The sequence below is a fragment of the Bactrocera neohumeralis genome, chromosome 5 (genome assembly GCF_024586455.1).
Source record: "Bactrocera neohumeralis isolate Rockhampton chromosome 5, APGP_CSIRO_Bneo_wtdbg2-racon-allhic-juicebox.fasta_v2, whole genome shotgun sequence".
Taxonomy (NCBI): domain Eukaryota; kingdom Metazoa; phylum Arthropoda; class Insecta; order Diptera; family Tephritidae; genus Bactrocera; species Bactrocera neohumeralis.
This window is the reverse complement of record NC_065922.1, coordinates 54,072,681-54,085,087: the sequence shown is the minus strand read 5'-3', so window position 1 is coordinate 54,085,087 and position 12,407 is coordinate 54,072,681. Positions and strand designations below refer to the sequence as shown.

Sequence of the window (12,407 nt, the reverse complement as noted above, 5' to 3'; positions counted from 1 at the left end):
TTGCAGACACAGTGCAAACATTTATTAATGTTTTCATTTTGTAGCCGCCATTGTTGTTGTGGCTGTCGGTTTTCGCTTTTTTTTGCTGCTTAAACGCTTAACAGCAGTAACGTCATTGCAAACAGACGCGAAAGGAAACACAAAAAACATGCGAAAATCATATTTTAACACTATCCCTACACAAATAACCGAAAAACAAAAAAGAAATTGAAAATCTGAAAAACGAATTCGCATTTATTTGTTTGTGTACAAACATTGCAAAATATTACTTACTTACTCTTGACCGATAAAGCAATGTCTATAAACAAATTCATAACTTGGAAGTTAATATTGTCGAGTCTTTACTTAAATCGGTTGCTGATCATGGAGAGATTTTCGGAAACTTACACTCTGCTTTCATAGTGGTTACTTATCCTTTCCACGACCAATATTCATGATCTAGACGTTTTTATTGTTCATGTCTGTCCCTTAACGCCATTGCCTGACATCTAGTGTGACTCGGCGCCCACTTGTTTAGACCTTTGGGTGTTCAATAGCAACTAAACTACATTTTGACTGAACGGAGACGGAATGCTTATTATCATTCGAAAGAACATTCTTTAGCATTTATTTTTTGAAGATTATCTCTTTCAAATGTTGGCCGCGGCGAAGTCTCAGATGGTCCATCCGTTGAGTCCAAATTTAGATTACTCATTTCAGCATTTCGACTGGCAACTGGCGAAAGTCTGAATCGAACCGGGAAACCGCAAAGACTTTAGGCTTTACATATTCTCACAGGAAAGAGTCTAACGGTGTTATATCACATGATCTTGGTGGCCAATTGACCGACCAAAACGTGAATTTATCTGCTCAAGGAATCCATAGATTGATGCGAGGTGTGGAAGGTGGCGCCGTCTTGTTGAAATTAAATGTCGCCGAGATCACGAGCTTCAATTTCAGGCTTAAATAGTCGATTATTATGGTGAAATAAAGGTGTTGTTGAAGTTGAACCGGCATGAATTCCGCCGAGTTGACCACACCACACTTGTTTTTTCTGGATAAAAATGGGTCCGTTCCATTTACGTAGACCCCACTGTCGTGGGAACGGGTGGGATCAACAAATGTGTGAAAACAGTCGCCATTAACGGTTACGTTCTCACTGGCCACATTTTTGAAAGAAATGTGGACCGATGATTCCACCGGCCCAGAAACCACACCAAACCTTTTTTCTTTCTGGATGAAATGGCAGCTCTTTATTCTCTTCAGGTTGCTCTTCGTCCTAAAGGTGGCAATTTTGCTTGTTTATATTCCCATGGAGCCAGAAATGGGTCGCATTGCTAAACAAAATTGGGCTCGAAAACGTCGGATCTTCTTGGAACTTTTCAAGAACCCATAGAGCGAAGGGATGTCGTTAGGGAAGGTCAAGCCTCAGTTCTTGGAGTATTTTGTACGCTTTGAATTTAAGATTTAGAAGTGAAATGCGCCAAATCGTTCTCCAACTTCCCATGTGTCCTCCAATCTGACACCTTAATTTCATTGGCATCTGGGAAAGAACTTTGGAAAGCCCTCAATTGAGCTCCATCTCGGAATCGAATGATATTTAATTACATGAAACTTGTTTTGCCACTCTGACAGAATTTCAACGGTATAAAATATCTGCACTGAAGTATAAAGGCGGCGTATAGTTTGAAATGGTTGAGTTTCCCAGGCAATGTATTCTAGGCGATCATAAAAGGCGTATGTAATACTGATTATCTTAGGTGACAATCAAACTGTCCTTATTTATGGGAAAAATCACTTATCTACCTACCAACTTAAAGCTATATTTATGGTTGCCAAGATCCGTAACGAAACCGAGATCGAAGCTTGTAATTTGGTGTCTGCTCCACCTCGTTTCGACAGTTTCCACTTTCACCCCAACACTGACCGAAGGTACTTGAGATTAGTTGTGCTAAAGATTCTAGAAACCTGATCTACTCTAGTGTATTGTCGACATTGTGAAAGACCGTACTTTGGATAGACCTACATATGTGTGGAACCGGTTGCCACTGATGATAAAATACGATTATTTGCGTTTCTGTTATGAAAAGTAATTAAAATTCAATCATCTTATAAAGTCTGGTTATAGAAAGAAGTAGGGGGATTCTATACTTTCGGAGGGTGATAGTCTAATGGCTGGTAAAGGTCGAGATTACTTAGCGTTTTTACTGTATCAACTGAATAATCCGCAGACCAGTCCACCTTCTTCAATGCTTTAATTTGGTTTACTCCTAAACGCACGTTATATTGTTTCTTTCATTATAAAATATCTTCCTTCAATTCGTCGTGCGCTAGTCAAATATGACACATTGAGAATTCATCCCAGATTATACTTTAAATAGTTCTTAAGTAAAGGTTTGTCAATAGAAATAAAAACATTTAAATAACGTCTTTTAAGCTATGGCTAATTAGCTCAGCCAAAACTAATTCTAACTAAAGAGCATTCAAATTACAAATCTAGATTATTATAAATCCAATAAAGTCTTCGAATCAGGCAAGTCTTATGCCCAAAACCGCAGCGTCTTCTTACTATGATCATCTAAAATACTCGATAGCTATTCCTAACATAATAGAAATTATTCTTACAAGAATACTTCTGTGCTTCGGAACAACACTAAACTTATAGCATCTACAAATGATCGTCCAGACTTCTTGGCCACTTCATAAAACGCAACTTGTCCATTTCGAAATCAAATTTATGTATTTTCCGCAAATTAATAATAATTATCTCATGAAATGGTCTGTTTACATGCATTTTTCCGCAACAACATTCATTCGGTCTTCAGTTCCATCTCATTGCTTCATCCACTCGGGCTTACCAGTGATTGCGTAATTGGCAAGGAATGTAAACACTGAATAACCGGTAAGTACAGTGTTCTCGAGTGAGCCCTCCCAGTAGCTGTCCAACAGTATGGCACCATATTTGGTCAAGAAGGCCGTAAGAGCCATGCTCACATAAACGTAGTTGCTCTCATTGACAGCCAAGAATGTCAGCGACATGATATTGCCCAAAATTGTCAGATCTTTCAGCGTATTTGTGTTGCTATCATCGCCTTCCTCTGTGAAGAGTTTCGCAATTAAATCAAAAGCGAGTGGTATAACGAATAGTCCATGGCCCAATGCCAAAGCGCTGGTTTCCGATGATGCCAAATATAGTTCAATATTTATTAGTGGCAAATGCACGATCTCCATAACACTGTCAGATATCTGACGTATCTTATTGCAACTATCACTCTCGTCGCCCTGCTTGTAGGCATGTATGATGCCCAGCAGGCCATGGCAGAGTCCAAAGGCGCAAGCGGAGAAGGCATAGGGATGTTCGGCCGGCTGTATTGAGGCCAAAGCAAATCCTGAGGCACCTACCAAAAGGCCATTGAATACCATGGAAAGCCCGGCCATCCTGCCGTTTAGCGTCTTCACTGCTCCGTTGCTAGACTATTGATCTCTGTGTACGCAGCGGTATAACGGCACGGTTTTGCTTCAGCTACGTCAAACTCGGCTACGTGCTCCTCCGGTATTCCGCCAATAATTTTTTAGCGCAGAGAATTTTGTGTAAGCTTCTTATAATTACTGTTAATTTTGAAATATTTTGCTTTCGGCGAACAAACAATATAGAGTTTAACACAATTTTAGTTATAATGGTAAAAAAAAAATATTTATAGAGAATTTTGTTTGAAAACCGAACGAAAAATTTGTGATGTTTTTCACCATGTAGTTTACGAAATACGAATTTCGGAAGGATGAAGTGTCTATGAAATTAAGTTGTATGTGACTACAGAATAAATACTTAACTAGCTTGGGTTATAGACAGCTTATTGTGGTGATTTAAGCGAACTCCTATGTTCCTATGCACTACTGTCCTACAGGTCCCGAACTCTATTTGTGTGTCTGAGTGGTAGCTTATCTGAGAGGTATAACATCCTCAAGCAGTCAGTTCGAACCGGATTGTACTAGTTTTCGAACTGGACTTTCGGGATTTCGTCTTAAAGTACACAACTTAAACTTTCACCGTTTTCGACTTTTTAGTCGCGTCGTAGCCACAAATTTTGAGACGGTATACTGTTGGAATATTGGTTCTTGACTTGCTGATAAGTCATCATTTGAAGTCACTTCAAGATCTATAGTGTCTTTTCATATATTTTCAAACAACATGTGTAAGGATTTCTAAATCGTCCCTAAATATTTTGAATCGTCATTAAGTGACTAAGTTCCTCGTTCAAAGTATTTAATGGTCCGTGTCCGTTGGTTACTTTACTTTACTTTGGCTATATTCCTCAGGTATGTAGCCTAGTACGCCTTTTCTGTGGTCGAAAGTAATACAAAGATAATCCTTAACTGTTCAATACGCTTAGATCGAAAATCTTTTAGCACAAAACAAGTGTCCCATTGTTGTTGGTGGCACTAACTACTACATTGAATCGCTACTTTGGGATATACTCGTTAGTCCGCAGGATCCCAACGACTTGGACGGCATAGACAACCAGTCTGGCATATCTACTTCAGTTGCAGCTACTCAAGAGGAAGATCCTAATGTTGAGTCTGAGGATGCGAAGAATGTAAGTATTATTGGAAACCTTTGTATCTTAAGAAATGATTAAAAATCGCTTTCTAAACACTGTGCATTAAAATATTTCATTTCATTTCATTTTCCTATTTTGTTTTTTTTTGGTCTCATTACTTATTTATATCGTATGCTTTTAGCCTTTATTTCTACCTCAGTCAGAAATGTCAGCAATGTCATCTGAGTTGTTGCATAACCATTTAAGGAAGATCGATCCGGACTCAGCAAATCGCATACATCCGAACAATAAAAGAAAAATTATGCGGTAAGTTGATTAAGAAATATTTGAGAAATTCAATGAAAATATTTATAGCGTTTATATGTATGTAGTCGAGCATAAGTGTTAAAAACTCATCTACACAAAATTCAATTGTCTTTATTGCACAAAAGTGGCAGAAAAACGTATCGCATCAAAAGTTTGGTTAGGTGAGCTAAATTTAGCGCACTGGTACATCTATCATACTTATACTTACAGCTTTAAATACATGAAAATACTTAGATAATATTGATTCCGCAACGGGAATACAAATTGTGGAGCTTCAAAATATAATTGTCTGTCTTGTTTTATATTTTTAATGGCGGTCAGTAGGAAGTTCGTTACTTATGCAGGTCCAGTCAATAGGACCTTGCAATATTCCACTGGTATTCGTATTATGATGACAGCAGAAACTCTGCCTGTTGATTTTTTTTAGAATATCACTGACGATATGACCGACATCTAAAAGAAACTTTACATACCCTTTAATGTGCCTCACACACTCTCCAAGTCTTGTATTCGCTGTTCGTTATACATGCCTACATATCCTCAGCTTTTCGTCTTCTCGGACTTCTTCTCAATCGAAGTGGGATTGTCCGCATAGACGTTAGACTTTACAAATGCCCACAGGTCTAACGGTGTGATATCACGCAATCTTGGTGGCCAATCTACAAAAATGTGAAATTAGTTTAAAAATTAAGAAAAATTAGTTTTTCTACCCTCTACTTTCAACTATTATTTATTCTTTGGAACTAAAACCCGTTAGTCGGTCTGAGCAGAGCAAAAAACTTCGCAAGTTGCCTCTGTCTATCTATCTTTACCGAGGTCGTGCTAGGCGTATATCCCAAATGCAGACTGCTCCCTATGCATTTTATTCTTCCACTGGATGTGTGGACGTCCCTGCTTCCAATGTCCACCCAAGGGTCTCGAAACGAAAGAGCTTTGCGCTAAACTACATAAATCCAAGTTGCTATGGTACTGATTTAGAACAGTTGATTTCCGTACTTAGATTGTTGGCTGTCAAATTTATGGCTCTACATATGTTCCCATGACGCGAGGATGCTTTGACTGTGATCTCCTGGTATTTTGGTTCGACACCTTTCATCACAAGAGCAACGTCTTTCGCGTCATTTTCTAGTAGATTGAAAAAGGCTGCTAATGGCTCTCTTCCTTGTATTACTACTACTCTCGACCTACATATGTATATTGAGAGAACCTCCGACTTGCCTTCCAAACGCTTCAGAAGAGATTTCCGTACTCTTTTCTGGCGCGGTGGATAACTTCAGCACTACTTGTAAAGCTTCCATAGAGAGATCCTCTCCAATTACTTCACCAAGCGGCATTATCAACGCAACTGCAACGGACTGTCACGTTCTCGCGCAATTGGCTGGTACCCATCTATGCGAACCGCTTGGGGCTTGGAGACGGGTGAGGATCATTTCGAAGGTCGGTAAGAATCGCTTGTGTCGGCCAAGGTTTGTAGACCCATCAGCCTCTCGTCGTTCTTACTGAAGACATTAGAGAGACTGATTGATCTGCACTTAAGAAGTAGTATTCCAATAGATCGAGTTTCAAGGGTTTAGCATACGTATTGCAAAGGTAAGTCAGTGGACACAGCCTTGCACACTACTGTCTCCTGGCTCGAGAGAAGCATAAGGAACAAAAAGTTTGCAGTAAGGACCTTCCTCGATATCGAGGGAGCATTCAACAACGTTTTCCTGGAAGTGATCATTAAAGCTTTAAATAGGTTTAAAATTTTTATGCGACAGAACTATCGCGGCAAAGTGCGGTAGGGCGCAGACACAACGGAATGCAAGCTGGTGCACCCCATAAAGGGGAGTTTTCTCGCCACTTCGGGATCATGGTTGTTAAATCTTCGGGAAAAGCTAAAGAATCTTTTCTTTTTTTCACCAGGGACGTCTAATTCCATTAATAAAGTTTTGTACTGAAAAGCGAATATTCTTCGTTCACGTAATAGTCTAATTCAGGCCTGTCCAACATACGGCACCGGGCCACCATCCGGCCCGAAAGATGCCTTCATCCGCCTTGCCATCTCTTAGAGCCTTCATCATTGTATAGGCCTGAAGCAGGTGATGGATAAAGTAGTGCAGACAGTTAATTTTATACGCGCAAGAGGGCTTAACCACAGACAGATCCAGGCTTTTCTGGCTAATGTCGGTTCAGATCACGAAGACATTGTATACTTCAGTCGCGTTCGCTGGCTCAGCAGAGCAGCTACACTAAAACGATTCTATTCCCTGCTGGACGACTTAAAGATTTTTCATGACAACAAAGACCAAAAAATTACTTTCCTTACTGATGAGCAGTGGTTGGCTGATCTGGCTTTCGTGGTTGATATAACTAAATATCTTTCTGAGCTTAACTTGAAACTGCAAGGGAAAGACCAACTATGCACACAGTTATACGAACCGGTTCCAGCTTTCACAAAAAAGCTTTTGTTGTTGGAAAAGCAGCTGGAACAAAAGCAGTTGATTCATTGGGAGACATTATCTACAAGAAAGCAAGATACCTTGGATTTTGACAAGTACGTGTTGATGATACAAAGATTAAGAAACGAGTTTGACGACAGATTCGCTGACTTCAAATCACAAACTCCCTGAATGAAAGAATCCATTTCAAATCCATTTGATGTTGAAATTGAAGGCGCTGCGCTGAATTCACAGCTGGAGTTAATAGAATTGCAAAGCAGCTCTCATCTAAAAACAGCATATAATAATTGTCTTCCAAACTTAATTGAATTTTACAAAAAGTATATTACACCCAGTCAATACCCAAACCTTACTAAGCTGCCTATTCAACAAATTTCTTTATTTGGTAGTACATATGTTTGCGAGCAGCTGTTTTCTCGCATGAAATTTAACAAATCAAAAACCAGATCATCTTTATTAGATAGCCATCTTAAAGGCATTTTGGCATAGCCACTTCTTCTCCAGCCGACATAGATCTCTGGAAACAGAAAAATGTCAGACATTGTTTAATTAGATTTTAAGAATAAGAATATCTTTATATGCTAAGGCCATAGTTACATTAATAATAATATATTAAGATTTATGTGATGTTGCTTTTTATAAATAAATAAATATACCAAAACTGAAGGTAATTTTATTTTTTTTTTTGGCCCGCTACGGTTATGAAAATGCTAAACCTGGCCCTTCACAAAATTATGTTGGACGGGCCTGGTCTAACTTGTTAGTCAGTGTTTAACTGCGAACTCATGGTTACCAGTACCCACAAGTAGTTTACAATTGTTAAAAGTAAAATTGTGACTAAAATAAATGCTCATAATAATTTCGCTGTATTAAAAATTCATTAAAAAAATTTTATTTATTCTAATCCATTAACTATTTATGAAGGCGGGCATTAGGCATTCATATCCATTAAAATTTTCTCGCTTCAAGGCGCACCAAAGTGCCATTTGGTAATAAAAACCCTCACTCACCCTGTGGCACATACATACATACATACATATGTAATATAAGCATTAAAACATTAAAATATCTGTTTTTTTATTGTATCTATTTAGAGTCGAATAATTTAATTGTTAGGCCTGGCGCACGTGCTTTAATTGGGTTTATTTTGCTGTACACGCACACTTACACCCATTGTACTTAAAAGTACTTAAAACACATTGGCTTGGAGCTTAGCGAAGACTTCATTAATTAATATGTACTTACGTTTGTTATGAAAATATATCACTTTAAAAGCAAATTCGTTAATCTTAACACCCCAACACCAGCATTTATAATTCTTTGTCGTAATATTTGCAGTGTTGTATTATTTTTATCGTCGTTATGCTTCCAACATGTCCAAAGGTATGTGGAAGTTGGCGCAAAAAATTGTGAGCGTGATTAAATTACATACGTTCAATTTATTGCCTGCGAAGCATTTTAGGGTTCTCATATACCGGCGACCGTTCAACTAGGCAGGAAGCCAGTCAGTCGGCCGATTCAGCTTTAATAGCCAGACAGACAGTTAAGGAACGCGTGGACAATGCGTTGCAACTGAAGATCACCAATTTGCGCTTGTTATACCAAGGGGTGTTCATTCAAGAAATATTGCCGGTGTGACAAGAAAGTAACTCTCGATAGGGAATTGGTTTCTTATGATCAGTACATTAAAAGCTATACCAACTCATGGAAATGGTCTACTATATCTCTGAAGTTCTGACAGCCTCCACAGATATCGTTGCCAAGCTTTTATAATTCTGGAACATTTGGTTGCCTTAAACCTTTATCCGCCTTATATTACTTCAACCAATTTTGTTTGGTTGTGATTGTTCACTCTCTCCGACTACATTGAAGAACGTTTTTAGAATAAGAAGTGCGACATTTTATTCTAGGTAATTCTGGTTACCAGAAAGATGAAAACTTTTGTATGTCGTAAATTTGATTTTATTGTATTCTCTCACGATGTCTAATTTAGATAACAGATATCAGATTTGTTGACCCCTCCTTTACCTTTTTCATTAGGTTAGGTTGGGTTAATCTGATAGGCTAATAAGCCACGCTTAGACCAGTTTTGGTCCTATGCAATATCAGTTGGAGTTCAGTTGCTAGTTCCAAGGGGAGTAGTCATCCTTTAGGATGCCTGCGCTTGCAGCGAATTTTAAAAGACTCTGTGGTCTCACTACCGATACCTCGTCCAGTGTATCATGCCGTGCGGACCCCAGATGCTTATAGCGCAGTCTTTTCAATGCGGGACAAGTGCAAGAGAGACAAGAGATGCTCCATTGTTTTCCTGGTGCCCTGCTTTGGACATTTTTTGCAGACTTCTCGTTCTGTCAGCCCCATTCTGCGGGCGTGTGCCCCTACTCGACAGTGGCCAATTAGTATTCCCATCATGTTCCTAAATTGTTTTCTAGTGAGTGCCAATAGGAATTTTGTGTACTTCTGATCTACCGTTTTGTACATGACTTTTACGGTTTTGGACCCAGGTATATCGTTCCATCGGGTTTTGTTTTTCTTTACCATGCTTCTGTCGAGAACCCATTTCATGAAGAGATTATGTCCACTTGTGCATAAAATTCTTACAAAAAATTTAAAATTTAAGATTTATCTAGCAAATAGTTTTGGAGTTATGATCGCATTTGTAAGAATTTTTAGACTAAGTGTAGTTTTGAGAGTCAAACTTTAAATGCATTTTTCCCGAAACGCTGTGTGTGCAGAGTCGTTGAGGAAAGAAAAGTTCTTAGAAACGGCTGGACAGCTCGCCTTTAAATTTTCTCACGACCTTCTTAGATAGAACATATTTGTCAAGTAATTATCGAAGGCATACTATTTTTGAAAGCAATTTGAAATTTTACGCTACTCTGAAGTGTAAAAACGACTTTTGTGGGAAGCCGTCATTTGGTCAAAAATGATACGTCCTCCGTTCTGTATTCGTTTATTTTTATAATAGTTTTTTGAGGTGAAAACAGAAAAATCTGCTTCACTGCCAAACACCTCTTTTCTCAGACCTTTCTGGAAATCGGCTAATGGTTCAAGGAACACCAAAAATTTTCAAATGATCGACCGCTACCCTGAAGTTTGCCACGAAGTTTTTAACACCCAGAAAGAAACGTCGGAGACATTATAAAATGTAGATACGAAAGTGATCAGCGATTTAGCTCTTATATACGTAAACTTGTTTCTCTTATATAAGTGAACTTGTTTTTCCGATATCGGACCACTGTAGCATATAGGTACCATACAAACTGACTTATCGAAATCAAGTTCTTGTGTGGCATCTTTTTTATTTGTGAAGTTTATTATAGCTTCGGCTGCATATTTCATTAAGTTCTCCATGTTAATGGCAGACTATAAAATAGACATACATACATATGTACATAAGTATTAATTTTCATGTTGCATGCAACTCTTTTCGATGCCACCTACTACTACCTTAGCAAAGCAGTTAAAATTCGAGCCAGTTTGTGCAATAATTATATCCCGCAACTATCGTCGGTGGACTTTCTTCGGCCTATGGTTTGCTAGAGTCGCAATACATCTCTTTACATCGATCATTTTTGCTTATAAGTCACCATTGACTCGTGTACAATATTGAGTCCCACTAGAAAGAGTCCTAAATCTAAAAACTTTACTTTGTTTAGCACTTATACTTAGTGTCCACCCTAATATTGGAGTCGATTACCCACTGTCCATTACCAAGGGTAAACTGATTAATTATGAGTATTGTACATAAATTGCTGCTAAGCACCGGTTTTTCACTGTTCATTTCGACCGCCCTTTTCAATGTTTTGCCAACTTTATTTTATTAAATTTTCCTGCAACATTAACAATAATTAAGTTGTCTTATAATATGCACATGTATTGCTAAGAACCATAAGTATCTAATTACATTACATTGCTTTTTTACATACACACAAACAATTAGAGAGCCACAGTGGTGTCCGGCGCTTTGAACTAGAAAATAATTAAATAATTAAAATTACTCGAAATTTCTATATAAAGTCAACTAAATTTGTGGTTCAATTAGGGAAACTCATGTTTAAAATGATGTAGACACTGGTCTACTGGTTAGTTGAGGACATTAGAAGTATAATCGACTCAACATAAAAGTATTTAGTATTCACATAGACTCAATTAAGCTTGAGCACGTAGTTTTCGACGGCATCAAATGAGAATTTACAACAATTTGTTGGCAAAATGATATTATAATTGATATTAATAATTGAACAATTAGTTAATTACTTGAGACAATTAGAAGGTAAAATGCTGATGATCATTAATTTACATACCATATAGTTGTTATCAATTAAATATTAGGTGATTAATTATCATTAGTATGATATAAAGTATACTCTTTACGTACAGCCGAATTAATTTATTACAATTAGATTATATTTGAGAAACCAGCTTTTTTGCTTTTCACACAGCCGGCTAATCGAACAACGTTAGGCTCGATTAACGATAGGCTCAATTAACAGTAGGCTCGATTAACGTTCAGCTGTTATACTTGCTTTTGTTCTTCATTTTGTATATTTTCTGGTGACCAAAATTCATCAACTGATTGCTGTTTTATCAATGTACACAACCAAATTTATAGCCTAGACAACCACCTGTATAGTTACATTTCAGTTTCAACTCGATTAAGAATTAATGTAGTAAAAAATTTATTTTGTATGGTAAATCGATCTAAATTAGCGTTTCAATCAAACAAAGATTGGTTCATTGTTCAATTAAATCCTGTGCGAAAAGGCTAAAATTGAAAACATTTAGAGCAAAAATCACTAAAAATCTCTTCATTGCGCAATTAAGATTCAAACATACTCAATTAATTTGAACATTTGTCAATTATATATTAAATGGGTAATTAGTTGATGGTTTTATAAATTAACAGTTATATACTAATTGTAATTAATTTACTTATTATCTGTCAAATTGAGCACAAATCGAGACTAAATTGTTGAATTTCGCTAAATAGCGCAATTAGTTTTCACCTTCACTTAATTAAACGTGAAAAATTAGTATTAGTCTCCAACAATTTATTGCAAATTAAACACTAATTGAATGAATTAGGGCCTATCTACATGTACAGGGATCACATCCCCTC

General features: G+C 37.5%; 2 protein-coding genes across 2 annotated transcripts in view; one reads left to right on the top strand and one right to left on the bottom strand.

The window, feature by feature from the left end:
* The window catches only part of LOC126758405 (tRNA dimethylallyltransferase), a 149,889-nt gene that overhangs the window by 18,130 nt on the left and 119,352 nt on the right, over positions 1-12,407 (top strand). Inside the window, exons 3-4 of the mRNA XM_050472664.1 lie at positions 4,371-4,574; positions 4,720-4,844. Of these exons, the coding sequence (XP_050328621.1) occupies positions 4,371-4,574; positions 4,720-4,844 (329 nt within the window). The remainder of the gene's footprint in view (positions 1-4,370; positions 4,575-4,719; positions 4,845-12,407) is intronic.
* LOC126758417 (uncharacterized) lies at positions 2,730-3,718 on the bottom strand. Its single transcript, XM_050472680.1, has one exon. The coding sequence runs from the start codon at positions 3,415-3,417 to the stop codon at positions 2,812-2,814; it is 606 nt and encodes a 201-aa protein (XP_050328637.1). The 5' UTR covers positions 3,418-3,718; the 3' UTR covers positions 2,730-2,811.

What these genes read in the sequence shown, in the direction of transcription:
- LOC126758417 (XM_050472680.1), bottom strand. Translation starts at nt 3,417, where the DNA reads ATGGCCGGGCTTTCCATGGTATTCAATGGCCTTTTGGTAGGTGCCTCA.